We start from the raw sequence: 13,610 nt of genomic DNA on the forward strand, positions 1-13,610 counted from the left end.
TGCTAATACATTAAAATGACATCTTATTGCCAAATTAAATGCCAAATTTTCAAAGAGCTGCTACGATTTTCATTTGAACTTCATACGAAGCACCTTCCATTCGATGTTTTGGTGCTGCCTGATCGCAGGAACATTGGCTTGATGCCAGAATTCAGCGAAAGCTCAAAAGCAAGACAAATTGCCATTTTTGAAGTCGATTAATTCAATGAATTTAAATAATTGCTGTTTTTTTGAGTCATTTGTAAAATCATTACCTCCTAAGGGAGAGACAGCTTGCTCACAGTAATTAGAATACATTAAAATCTGCCTGTTCTCATTGTCAGAGAACGAGAAAAGAGGCAGTATGACACTGAAATAATGCCTTGGAAAAAAAAAAAAGTACGGAAGTCCAGAATCAAGATTTAGCTTTAAACGTTTTTAAGGATTGGTTTTGTCAAATAAAAATATCTCCTTATGTATACACAACTCTTGTACAACCAATTGTATTTTAAGAGTAAAATTCCAAACACAATGTACTCTGACGGCATCAAAACAGCACACACAAGCGTGTGATTAAACATGCACTATCTAACACAGTTTTTTTCAAATCGTAGCCTGACAACACTGCACGTCCAACAACATGTTGCTAGTGCTAACCATGAAAACATCATACAAGTGCTTATAATGACTACGGAGTGATAAGAATAGACATACAGTATTTCTTACCAGGCTGCCTTGCATTATCTTGGGCCTCTCCAGAGCCACCGTGATGCAGTTGAGGAAGATGAATGCAAGGACGACGTAGTCGAAGAGCTTATGGGCGATAATGGACTGGCACAGCAGCCTGAACCTGACAAGAGAGGAGTAGAGGAGGGCAGAGGGAAGAGGGAGATATGTGGTAAGATTTATTCAAGAAATGTCAGCGTCTCAAGATCTTTCAGTTCCTCTCCAAGAAAGATGCTCCTTCAAGGTATCCCACAATGCTCACTGGTAAAAGGAAATACCCTGAATACATCTTATAAATAAACCAAGAGGATAAAAACTACTCCATCATGACAAACAGTGTTACAAACTGTAATCCCTTTAGTTTTGTCCCAGTAGCCACCGACATATTTCAGCCCTCAGGACGAGAAGATCTTATTTTACATGTTATGGAAAATGTTTTATGTTATAGTCCTGGTAGTAATCAATATGTAATATGTATTAAAGCTCACCTGGTGGAGCATTTGTCCCTACTGTGTCCTTACTTACTACAGTAGCTCAGGTTTGATTCAAGCATTCTGCTATGAAATAATTACAATAAAACATATGTAGGATCTTTGAAAAACATTTAAAAAGTGCATCATAAAGGATTTATAGAACTTGATGAGAGATTGTTCTCACCATAGATCTGGTCGCTGTTAAAAGGTGCATAATAAAGTATGTAATAATTTTAATGAAGCAAGAAAAAGAGCTTGGTAAAGGTTAAATAAAGGTTTAATAACAGTAGCCCCTTTTAGATAGACAAGGTGGCACATTTGCAACCAGGTAAAGGCTTCAAGGTGCCGCCTTGTCTTTCTAAAATGGAGGTGTAATATTCTTTCTTTTCCAGAAAGTCGCCACTTGGCTGCCACTGGGGAAGACGTAAACATGTGACGTGAAGCACGAAGTTGGACCTGAACAGTGAAACAGATCGGATTTGTCTTCAAAATAAGAGCTTTAGATTGCACCCCATTGGAGTTTAGAACTGTGTTCTTAGGGGGGGCTTTTAACTTGAAAGTAGCGACCGTTAGTAGCTTGCTGCTACAACAACAAGCGGACAACGAGAGACCGAGGAGACGCTGCATCTCCTGGATCTCAGCGGCTGTCCAGTTGCTCATCTTGACGTCTTGATGAAGTGATGGACTGACTGCTGTGATCAGCTGTTTCCTGGTTTTAAAACTCCGGCTGTGGGTCGCACAACAGTGAACGTCATCGACACCTCTGCCCATCTCACGCAATTGCCGGCACATCAACGGATGTACAGAGCAATGGAGGCAGAAATGAGTGTACCCTCTGAGGCGTCATATTGGTGGACCAAAACAGACCCCGAATATACCGCCTTCTGTTTTAAATCTGCAGACCTAGCCGCAAAACTGACGGCCAAATTGGCAGCTTGCAGCCCAGAATAAAAAACAGCTAATAACTAGGTTAAACTGAACTGTGTTTGTAGCTTTAGTCTAACTCTAATTATAAACAATGATAAAAAACTCATCAGACTTTTATGAATGTTGGGAAAGTAAAAGTAAAAGGGTGTGCTTGCTCCACCCTCACTGCCACCACTGAGGTGCCCTTGAGCAAGGCACTTAACCCCTGGAGCCAGCTTCCTGGTGTAACTGTGTGAAAGGATCTGCTCGTTCCTGAATAGGAAGTTAATATAAAATAAACATATGTATTATGTATCTTTCAGGATCTTTTAAGGGATGTATTATTTATTTTATAAATGTATTACAATGACCCCCAAAGTGAAAACCAGGCACAGAGATACTGTTTGCATCCTGTGTTGAGAGCCACTGGTGTTGGTACGTCAGGATCCATCGACACCTGCGGTGCTGTTGTCAACGTGTTGGTGTCAGAGTCAGCACAGTGCAGCCGGCAGCTCCTGAGTGAAGCCCTCAACCATCTGAGCTCCTCCGCCAGCTATAAAGGGAGCGGAATCCACCTACTGCTGCACCTGCCCTCCGGGTGAGGAAATCAATGCACTAATCCGACTGCTTTTCCTCCAGACCTGGCAACTCTGTCCCTTTAATCTATCGATTCAAACCTGGCAACCCTGCCCCCCCCCCGATATCGATCGTGACCGGCGGCATCGCTTGGCGTAGGCACTCATACCTCCAGAGACACAAACTTCTGTCGTCGGCGTGTTTCTCTGTTGTTGGTTTGTTTGTCTGCCTCTTTGATTCTCCTTAGCTTCACTTGTTAGACCAAACATACACATATGCTCACACACACACACACACACACACACACACACAGAGGCATGTATAGGACTCCGATTCTAAAACAAGGCTCGCATATGCTCACACATGCACATATGCAAAGCCATCCACAAACACTATGAGAGATATGGCCTAATGCTAAGCTAGCGCTCACACCGCCAACACACACAGCCCTTGCTTGACAGATGGCACCTGCCAGGATGCCAAAACACAGCCCCGGGGCCCGGCTTTCCTTAAGTGGCTATCAGCACGCAGGGGATCGGCTGAGTGAGCGACCGGATGACTGAGTGATATTTCTTTTTTTTTTTTTCCATCGGTGCTTTCAGGGGCGTTCCTACCAACAAAAGCATTGGAAAAAAAAAAAAAAAAAACACAATAAGACAGACAAACACGACTCGGCGCGCACAGTCAATAACAAACGCTCTGGAGGAAGCACACAGCCACATCACTTTAACAAGCCGTCTGTGAAACCAGCAGACAGCACTTTGCTGTGTGTGTACAGACAAACGGTTCAAACAGCTTCGTCAGGACGGAGCTGGGAGGGTTTTCTAACATTTGTTTTCAGCTCCACAGGTCTTGAGAGTCTGTGGTGTTTGTGGTCATATGGACGGAGGGAAGGTGTCCCTCTATATCTTCCAAAGGCCTTAAAAAAACTTGGCTTCAAGTCTGAAGTTTTTCTGTTGAACACCACAAACTCAAGGCAGAAATTATTTATTTTGAGCTGAAAGTTTTGTGAGTGTGTGTTAAGTTGGGTCTTGTTCTTGGTTCACTTCTCTTGGTTGTGCTTGTTGTCACACATTCAGTTTTGCTACCCAGGGTTCTCTTTGTTTTTCCATTCAGGCTTTTGTGTCTGTGCCAGATGTTTTCAATCATGATCTTTTCTTACTCCTTCAGATTCAGCCTCTCCTCCTTCCTTGGGGGGCACGCTGTCCTTGTTGTTGTGCTCAAGCTTTGTTTCTAGTTTTCTGTAGTTGTGAACTCTGATGGAGAGGACAGTTGTGTGGCTGGTGTAGTTGGTGACTTAGTCATCGGTTTGTCCATACTGTGATATTACAATATATTGCTCCCTTTCCTGAGAGAGTGACCCCTCTCTACGAACGATGTCCTGATTGTGAAGCCTCTTGATTGAGATATCTGGCTTTAGTATATAAATTACACTGAGCTGACTTGAGCACTGAAGCCTGAATGGTGACTGTATAAGTAAAGGAACAAGTCTACCAAACAGAAACTCTCTAACCCACCTAATATTTCCACATATATCCAGTCAAACTCAAAAGAAGGACATGCTTCTTCGTTTCAGCAGTACGGTAGTCTTTATGAACTCACTTGTTCTGAGGGGAGAACAGGTAGACGGACCACTCCTCTCTGGTTTCGCACCAGTCCGGCTTGTACACCTCCATCATCTTCTGGATACGGAAACACAAACTCTGGAGGAGAGAGGAGAAGTGGGGATTACGCGAAAAGATCTCAGTGTTTCAACTCATTAGAGCATCATCAGCACTGAGCATCTGAATCTCTCTGAAAAAGACCTGCATAGATCAAAGACCCACAGTGACAATATGTAAAGAATGCATCTTCATTTCCTGATGATTCTATTTGATTCCCAATCCATCCATAATGTAAATACTATTAAATTTATTGAATAATTTCACCCAGATGGAATGAGAAGGTTTCTGAAGCGACTGCAAATCCTCTGCAGAGGTTAGATAAACCAATTGTGCTGCCTCATTTCTGCACCAACTCCCACAGTGATTATGGTTTATGTTTTTTTTTCAGTATCATCTCAGCATATCTGGGAACCAATAAAGAATTTCCCATTAATCCACCGCTCGCAGCAGCCCCGGAGCTGCTCTCTCGTTCTGACACATAAACAACTTCAGTAAAAAGACACACAACTGCTATTTTAGCATCTCTCCTAAAGCTAAAGCATCTAGTTCAGCACCTCGTCCCTGTAGGATTAACAGAATAAAGTGCCACTACATCATTTAAATATCCATATTCATTCATTTATTTGCTGCTCCTGTTGCATTTCTCCTTTATCGAGTGTTTTCACCGACTCACATAATCTGTCTCGTCATCGAGGTCTGCTCTGTCCTTGCGTGCGTTGACTTGAGGGAAAACCTCGGTCATCAGCTGAGTGTGGGGCGTCTTGCCGTTACAGTCCCGGTGGTCCATTCCCAAACCGCTACCAGCGCCAGACCCCCCAGTGATGGATCCCCCTGCCCCAGAGCCACTCCTCCTCCCAGGGCCCGGGTGTACCGGGGGCAGGCCTGGGGGCTGTCCGCCTGCCCGGAGCAGCTCGGGGAGCTCCAGGGAAAGAGCCCGTCGATCCCTCCTCGCAGCGAAGTGCCTGGAGAGGAAGAGCGGAGGTGGAGGTGGATGATGGGGGTGGAGAGGATGGTGGGAGAGGGACGGGTGGGAGAGAAGGGACTCCTGCTCGGCAGCATAGGAGTAGGAGTGAGGGGAGCGTGTGCTGTGGACACGCAGGCTGCCTCCCACCAGAGGAGCCCCACCAAACCCATAGCTCCTCCGGCCCAGGCTGTTGGAGCTAGACCTGCAGAACAGACCGGATCACAGGTACGAGTGAGTAGTGTGTTTTTAATACTGAAAGTATCAATACAGAGGAAATTAACACATTAAGAGTTAAGTCATGAAGTTAATAAGAACATAAAACAACAGCAGAGCTTTGATGTTTCCATGTTGGTGATTAAGGCTTAATGAAGGTATTAAGAATTCATTAAGGCGCTGGCTGAAATCAATTGCTGGAGGTAAATCTAATCGTCTACCTGCGGCTCCACACAGACTGTGGATGTAAAGGGCGCCCCCAGTTGTGGTAGTTGGGACTGCGGCCATGACGCTAGAAAAGACACACAATGGTTCAGAGTCGTTAGTAAAAGTCTGGATCCGGTAAAACTGAATCCATCCAAGCTCCGACAACCCAAAGCAGTGCAGTGAGACTGGACGAGGAACAAAGTCTCCCAGGATGCATTATTATTTGACGCTATTATCTCCCTCTATTAAAGGTAATCACACTGATTGCACCTCAGCCAGTTATTCATAATATCTGATGTAACATATGTTCCAGTCCTGGTTCTGTCCGTTTGGTTGAATGTGCTCTGTTATTTATGTGGAGCAGAATACGTCTCGGGGCTCAAGACAGATTAATAAAGATGATTCTGGCAATAAGATGAAATCAAATCTACACAGGACCAAACTGTGACATGGTCCCTTGTCGTTTGTATTAATTTTATCTAAAATTGTTCAAACACAAGTGTGTGTGTGTGCAGACAGTAAAGCCTCCCATCCCTGTGGACTGAAAACTGTACAGCTTTTTATCTCACTGTGTTGCAAAGATGTGTGATATTTCCCAGCGAGTGTGTAACTAAAAGTATTAAGAAGGTGTTATTTGACAAATCCATGTATACATTACATTGTGATTTTCATAATGGCTGATTCTCTGTATCTCCATGTATGAGCTTCAATGTTGTCTTCCTTATAAAGAACAGTTTTGACATTATGAATCTACTCATTGTTTTGCAGAGTTACCAACTCAAGTTAGCATGCTAACCAGCTAGCTCCAGTGCACGCCAACACTCCCCTGGTGCCCCGAGCTCCCAGTCTGGACCAGTGGATGCACGGCTAACCAAGCCAACCAGTTAACAGCGGCTATAGTTAGTGGTCACCCTGGTGATATGCTGCCTGTTGTTTAGCATTGTTTAACATCAACCTGACTGGAGATTCAGTTCAATCTGCTATTTTTAGACTAGTAATGTTGTCATTAGAAGAATGATTGACCTCAAACCAGAAGTCAGATTTGGGCAGGAGTTGTAGTAAAGTCCCCGATTAACCAAACTAGCGTGAAAGAGCAAGTAAAGTCGAACAATATAATTCAACTCAATTTTAGCTTCAACCTCTTGAAGACAAAGGTTCCAGTGGAGCTGCTTAGAGGCTGCCACCAGCAGAATAGGACTGGTGTGTTCATATAATGGTGAGTGGAAAGACCCTTACTGTTACTGTAAACAATATTTTTTTTTCCATAAAGTATATGACTGAACAAATGAAATATAAACTCTGCTTTTCAAATGAGACTGCAGTACACTCGGCAGGCTGTCATCAAGTTTAATACACAAACCCCTGAGTGCCAGTTCCACTTAGAGGAACATAATCAGCGCTGTTTCGTTCTGCATGTCTAATCCTCTCAGCATGATGGACCTAATTATATGGAAACGTACATGTCGGCAGTCACAGCTTGAGCCCAGTGCCATATACACGGAGAAACTATACATCCATCTCTATAGAAACTGTAGTGGAGCGTGCACGCTGGCTGCTGAATAACACCTCGATCAACACAGAACCGCACTGCAGATCGCTCAAGAGCAACACTGAGTGTGTGTGTTTGTGTGTGTTTGAGACACCAATTCCTCCGTCAAGACAATTTGCTCCACACTATATGGTGTAAACCACAGAGAACAGCTGATACTGTATATTATATAGGCTCTGTGGCCGAACGCAACATAACCACAGCAACTGTAAATGTCAGTGGCTGTGTCTAATCTAATCATCATCACATCAAATAAACAGTTTATCTACAGATGGATTGTTAACCTCTGAACCGATGCGAGGTGTTACTGAGCATGCAGCTTTTTCTTCCCAGTCGGTGAATACTGCTTATTGTGTTATGTGTCTATTGATTTCTGCCAAGGTGCAATTTTGCTGACACTGAACTGAATCGCTGCACTGAGATTCCACCGGACATCAAAAAATAAGAGAAGCTCGTAAAACTTTTCTAACACTGACAGGAGCATCCCTTCTTATTGTTTTGTTTGCTGCTATGGATAGAAACAGACTAGGAAAAGCAGTCAAGACCTGTATAAATAAATAAATAATGAATGAATATATTAACTATAGGTGGCAAAAAAATGGTTGTCTTGTCCTTCGAGGTAACCATGACATTGAGCATTTCATTCTGGATGATTTTACATTATTTTGACTCGTTCTTTTTATTTGTAGTTACATTCATTTAACTATTAACTTCATCACTTAGATGTCATCAGACACGTGGACAAACACCCGCAACGAAGCAGCACATCCATTAGACTTGATTGTGCTGCGACACAACTGAGTGATGCATCGTTGGCCCGGAGTTTCATCTCCAATCTCAGTCCCATCAGCAGAGTCTGATACACTGTGATGAGACAGTGAAACAAACAAACCATCCAGCAAAGCAGATGGAACTGATTCATAGTTCAAAGTGTGATTTCATCAAAACACTGTTCGGAGCGGCTGATAAAACTGCAGCAGAACTCCGACGGAAAGTCGTAAAACTCATGAAATTATTCATGAGCATCTTTCTTTAATGCTTATTATTGTGGTACTTTGGATCCGAGTGATGTAACCGGTGCCTTCTGATATCAATAAACTGAGAGATAGAGGAGGAGACTCTGCCGTGAAGTGGATCTTTCACGCCCACTGCGTTTGACATTAGAACCTCCGAGGTAAGAGCGTCGCTAAACTGCAGCTTATCATCGCTCTGGTTTCCACTCCCCTCTATCTTCCTGTCACCGCGTCAGCCCTTCTGTCTCTATTCTGTTTTCAACTGATTAAACAGAGGAGGAGAAAACAGTCACTTGACACAGGTTTCACTGGCATCTGAATGCAGAGCCAAACCGTGCAGAATGTCTCAGATACAGCAACTATCTGATCTGAATGAAGAAGACGAGGCTAGCTATATAGCATCTTGCATAAGCTCCATCAGTCTGTCTCGTTTTTAGAACGTCTTTCAGTCACCGATACCAGAATGATAACAGATGCAGTGAGTGCTGGGGAGATGGGTCGGCTTTGCAAGACTACATGCTGACAAGTAAACTCAAGTCAACTCACTTTTTTTCGATGCATGTTTTGTACAAATAGCGTATATTTTTCTGTGCTATTACAAGTCTGGGTTGTAGCACATTTCTTTTTTTTTTTTTATGTTATACTATGTTTAAGCTTGAGGCTAAGATTGATATTCCAAAGCAGACTGAAGCTTAATAGAATAATCAATGTAGATTTTTTCTCCACTACAGACAGCCACTGGTGCAAAATTATCAGCGGCAAGATGGGTAATCCATGAGCGCTCCAGGCCGCCATCGTCACGTCTTCATCACATGTTTTATTACTGTTAAAGGCTTATTTTCCGCTGGGTGAGTGAACTATAAGTGACAGGCTTACAAGTCTGACATTTCAACCGTAACAGCAAAATTTCCAAATGAGACGCCACAAAATCAAATTGTCTAGTTCTTTTTCTTCTGTGAACATACAGTACCTATTGAATTTGATGCAAATCATGCTTTTTCCTGATAAACAAAGTATAACACACAATAAAAGTAAATAAGTACTATGAAGGATCGCCATCCGATGCCAATTTTAAAGTCTGTACAAAGAGAATTTCACACCATACTGACATAAACTGAAACTAATGTTTTTAAACAGCGAAGAAATGCGGAAGATGGTTCAGAAACTGTGGATCAAAATGTTTGGCAGTGATGCACATGGATCACTTTGGTACTTACTGACTGATATGTGCATGTATGTATCAGTGACTAAGGGTATGACGACATACCAGAGAGTAGGAGCGTCTCTCCAGGCTGCTCTTGCCCAGGCTCATCACGCTGCTCTTTCTGGACTCGATGGTGAAGCTCCGCCTCTCGGAGGAGTAGGATCGTCTCGACCCGGAAAGAGCACCCAGCTCCAGGTGGCCGTTGGGTGTCAGCGTGCAGATCCTTGGGTCTGGAGAAAGATGAACAGAGAGAGCAGCTAAAGAAGTCCATCTCCATTTTACATCTCCCTCAGTACACATTTGGTATCAAAGGAATGAAGTGTTCTCACATATCTTTACACTGTTAGGCATCTTCAATCCAGATTTTAGTTTGTTCCTTGTCATAAGATTGCAATTCTGTTTCGCTCAACCGCTTTCTATCAAGCTGTCTATTTCTATTACACCTAGTGGTTTCCTACATTTTCCAGGATGACATTTGACAACCCTCAGGCAGCGGGCTTCAAACTGCTGTCGGTTATATATGTAGGTGCCCAGAGACTTTGCAGCGATTGCAGAGATAAGCTTTTAAAAAGTGAGAAAAGAGGAAGAATATCGAACTTACTGAGGTCTGAAGAACGTCTAAATAAATGTGGAAATCACAAAGAAAGCTCGAGACAGCTATTAATCTTGTCGAGAGTCTGAACACTGGGCACCTTTGAACCCTGTCAGTGGAACAATGTAAATGTAGAGATCTGAAAAGAAAGATGTATAACCCTTGGATATCTTCTAAAGACCTCAAAAAAAAGAGTGATAAAAAACAGAAATCTAGAGGGAGGTGGAGAATGAAAACGGTCTTCTCACACACGGAAGGAAAAAGCCAAACAACCAATGTTAATACCGCTGTCCTGCGTAAGTGGACAGACAGTAAAACACCTTGTTGTATTTTGAACTATGAAGTGCTGCTTACACTGCACTGCAGAGATCACATCTCCTCTGCAGCAGTGGCCCACTCACACTGCATAGAAGTGATCCTGCCAGTCTCTGAACTTTAATCCTCCCTGAACTGTGTTGTTCACTGGGTCTGTCGAGGAAGGCTGGAAGAGGTTCATTGTGAGCTCTGGATAAAGATAGAGCTCATTCATATTTCAAGACTGTTGGCAATTCCCTGAGTTCTTGCAAGTTTGTAAGCCTTTGGCACGGGCTTTGGTCTTACTTTGTTCGTTTTTTTTGGGTTGAGCTCCCTCAGTAAGCCTCACTGGAAGACAAAGACGACTGGCGTGAATGTGAGATGCGAGCAGACTGTTGGGGTATGTTGTTCAGTGTTGACATGAATGGGTAAATCTGTGATATGAATTGTGGTATCAGTGTGAATCAAAATTTAGACAAAACTCACAGAAACTAGGGATTACGTTTAAAGATCTTCAAATAACCCATTCAAAATAGAATTGTTCTCAAAATAACTGTCAGCGCTCTAAACAAACTGAATTTTAACTTTATTTACATATTTGGTGGTTAAATGGTATTGGGACATTAAAAAAGCAGATATTGATCACCATGATACTGTTCTACTGATATTGTACTTGTTAGATTGTTGAAGAGGAAGTTGAGACCCAGCTTTTGATTTTCCGGTTGATCTGCGTTCTCACCCTGACTCATTGTGATCATTTTTGGGTAGTGACCGAAAGAATAGTATCACAGACACATGCAGTGGGTGAGGTTCATCCTCAGGGCGCTGGGCTCAGTCTCAGAGATAAGGTGAGGAACTGGGATATCCTGAGGGAGCTCTGAGCAGAGCTGCTGCTCCTTTACGTGACAGTTAGCCAGTGGAGGAGTAGTTCAGGAATCTGATCAGGATGCCTCTGGAGAATTTTCCTTCCTTTGGAGGTTTACTGAGCACGTCCATCTGGTAGGAGATCCCAGGGTAGATCAAGAACACGCTGGAGAGACTGTATACCTTATCTGGCTTGGGAATGCCTCAGGATCCCCAGAAGGAGCAGAAAAAAAAAAAATGTTTCTGGGGAGAGGGAAGTCTGGACTGCCTTTCTTATCTTCCTGCCCGTTAGACTGGGCCCCGGTTTCGAATTCAAAGACGCCCTTGCTACGGAAAAATTAACTCACCGCCTGTAGTAGATGGGTTCGTAATGTTAAATTAACTGGAGATACTGACGGCAAAAACTAAAATAAATATTTTGCCGGGATGAGAGGGACACAGCTCACCAGACAACTTTATGGAGTCGTGTTTCTCGCTCTCGTCAAAGTTGGAAGAGGAGTGGTCGTCATCCGAATAGGAACGATTGGCATCACCCTGAAGACAAAGAAGGGATAAGAGACAAAGAGAAAAAAAGACAGGGTATTACTCAGGGCTTGTGCCATAAGGGACTGCAGTAACACATTTTGAGTAAGGATCTCTAATCTCCCGTGTGACATCAGTCAAAGCAACAGACTCTGCTCTCCTGCAGCAGCTGTCAAACACATCGGAGGTTATCAGCGTGGCTCGGATCTGTGTTATATCTTAAGATTAAATCAGTAAAACCCTAACAGTGCTGACACACCGCTCCAGTAACCCAATAGGTTTGATAAAAAAAAACAAAAAACAATAGAATCTCCCCTTTGGTCACTACGACATGGAAAATCTGGAGTAAACTGCCTCAATAATCCCAAGGTGAGAGAGCCAGAAGGGGGAGAGAAAATGAAAGACAGAGAGGCCGAGCGGAAGACTGATGGATATGTTTCTTTTGACATTTCAAAAAGATCAATCAAAAGCCTCGTGATTTGTGTCAGTGTTCCCCCTTCAACTCGCACATCACAGCCGCGCACCATGAATATGATAATGTGTCGATCCTTGTACCAAAACTCAACTGAATTGCTCAACCGCACCGCAATTTTCCACTGAAACATCCGAGAGTTTGACAGCTGATGGCAGATTGACGGCATCATTCACCAGCGCTTCACACTGAGATGGATGGTTTTAGAAATCACACTGTTGTGTTTAATACACAGTTATTATGTCTTGACTGCTGACTTAACCACCATAATTGTTACCAATACTGTAATTATAATTTCTACAGTACAAAATGAGATTTGATACCCTAATAACTCACTCTCTTTATAGTATTTATGGCTCACTCAATATTTGTTTAATCCTGGCATGCCACATATATTATTCAGAATTTGCAATCTACTGATTTAAAAAAAACATTTAATGAAGAAAAAAAAATCATATATATGCAGAAACATAAGTAGATACATGTACACATTTAGAAATCTTAGGGAGATTGTTGCCCACATGTCCACAGGACTTACCACACAGCACAGTAAGTATTTAAAATATAGGGTAAACGGATGGGAAATGGAGCATGTTGGTGCTGGATTGGAAAGGCTGCTCACTGCAGAACCAAACAAGTCAGGCAAAAACTCTGCACCCATACAAGACCTGCCATTCACAACTAAACCCTGAAGGATAATGCATGCAAGAAAATAAAAGACCACATTCCACATGAGTGTCTTTGGGGTTTAGTCCATACACAATGGGTGTATTTGAGCATTTGAGAGCGCTTCATTATTAGTAACTCCATGTGTGTCAGTCTGCTCAGTTCTGTGATTATGAAAATCAGCAGGACACAAGAGCCCGGGCTTATTTTAGCTGTGAAGGTCACAGTCAAAGGTTAAAGTCTTCACTCTTTGGGAACCACAGACAGATGGATGTCAGCTGTCCATGGGCGAGGACATTGTGCACAGAATAAAAAGGATGAATGGATGGATGGATGGAGACAGTTTAAACATAGAAGAACTCAAAGAACTCAAAGTTTGAAAGTTTATGTAAATCACAGTCAACTTTAACAGTTGTTTGACACTGTCACTTTACAGGTTGTGGTTTAGTTAAAAGCTGTTAATTATTTGGGGTAAGTGTGAAGTTAGGGCTTGTTGATTTGTTGCACTTCTTTTCAGCTCTGTTTTTGAATCTTGAATATTTCTGTTTGTACTGTTTGAAGGCAATGGATGTCAGTGAAACTTTGAAAATGATTTCACCTCTTTGGTGTTTCTTTTGATTCACACTGAACCTATTAATGTTCTTAAAAGGGTAGTGAATGAGAATGTGATAAACAAACCTGGCCCGGGCATCTCAATCGTCAGTGGAACTATGTAAACAAGCTTGC

At 42.7% G+C, this 13,610-nt stretch overlaps 1 protein-coding gene across 3 annotated transcripts in view; it reads right to left on the reverse strand.

The window, feature by feature from the left end:
• LOC119024399 (voltage-dependent T-type calcium channel subunit alpha-1I-like) overlaps positions 1–13,610 on the reverse strand; it is a 224,257-nt gene that overhangs the window by 50,803 nt on the left and 159,844 nt on the right. For all 3 annotated transcript variants that reach the window (XM_037107182.1, XM_037107191.1, XM_037107200.1), the window contains 6 exons: positions 11,671–11,758; positions 9,538–9,704; positions 5,723–5,793; positions 4,998–5,490; positions 4,263–4,363; positions 706–829 (listed from right to left, as the gene is read on the reverse strand). In XM_037107182.1, the coding sequence (XP_036963077.1) occupies positions 706–829; positions 4,263–4,363; positions 4,998–5,490; positions 5,723–5,793; positions 9,538–9,704; positions 11,671–11,758 (1,044 nt within the window). The remainder of the gene's footprint in view (positions 1–705; positions 830–4,262; positions 4,364–4,997; positions 5,491–5,722; positions 5,794–9,537; positions 9,705–11,670; positions 11,759–13,610) is intronic.

The sequence above is a fragment of the Acanthopagrus latus genome, chromosome 1, assembly GCF_904848185.1.
Source record: "Acanthopagrus latus isolate v.2019 chromosome 1, fAcaLat1.1, whole genome shotgun sequence".
In the NCBI taxonomy this organism is placed as follows: Eukaryota; Metazoa; Chordata; class Actinopteri; order Spariformes; family Sparidae; genus Acanthopagrus; species Acanthopagrus latus.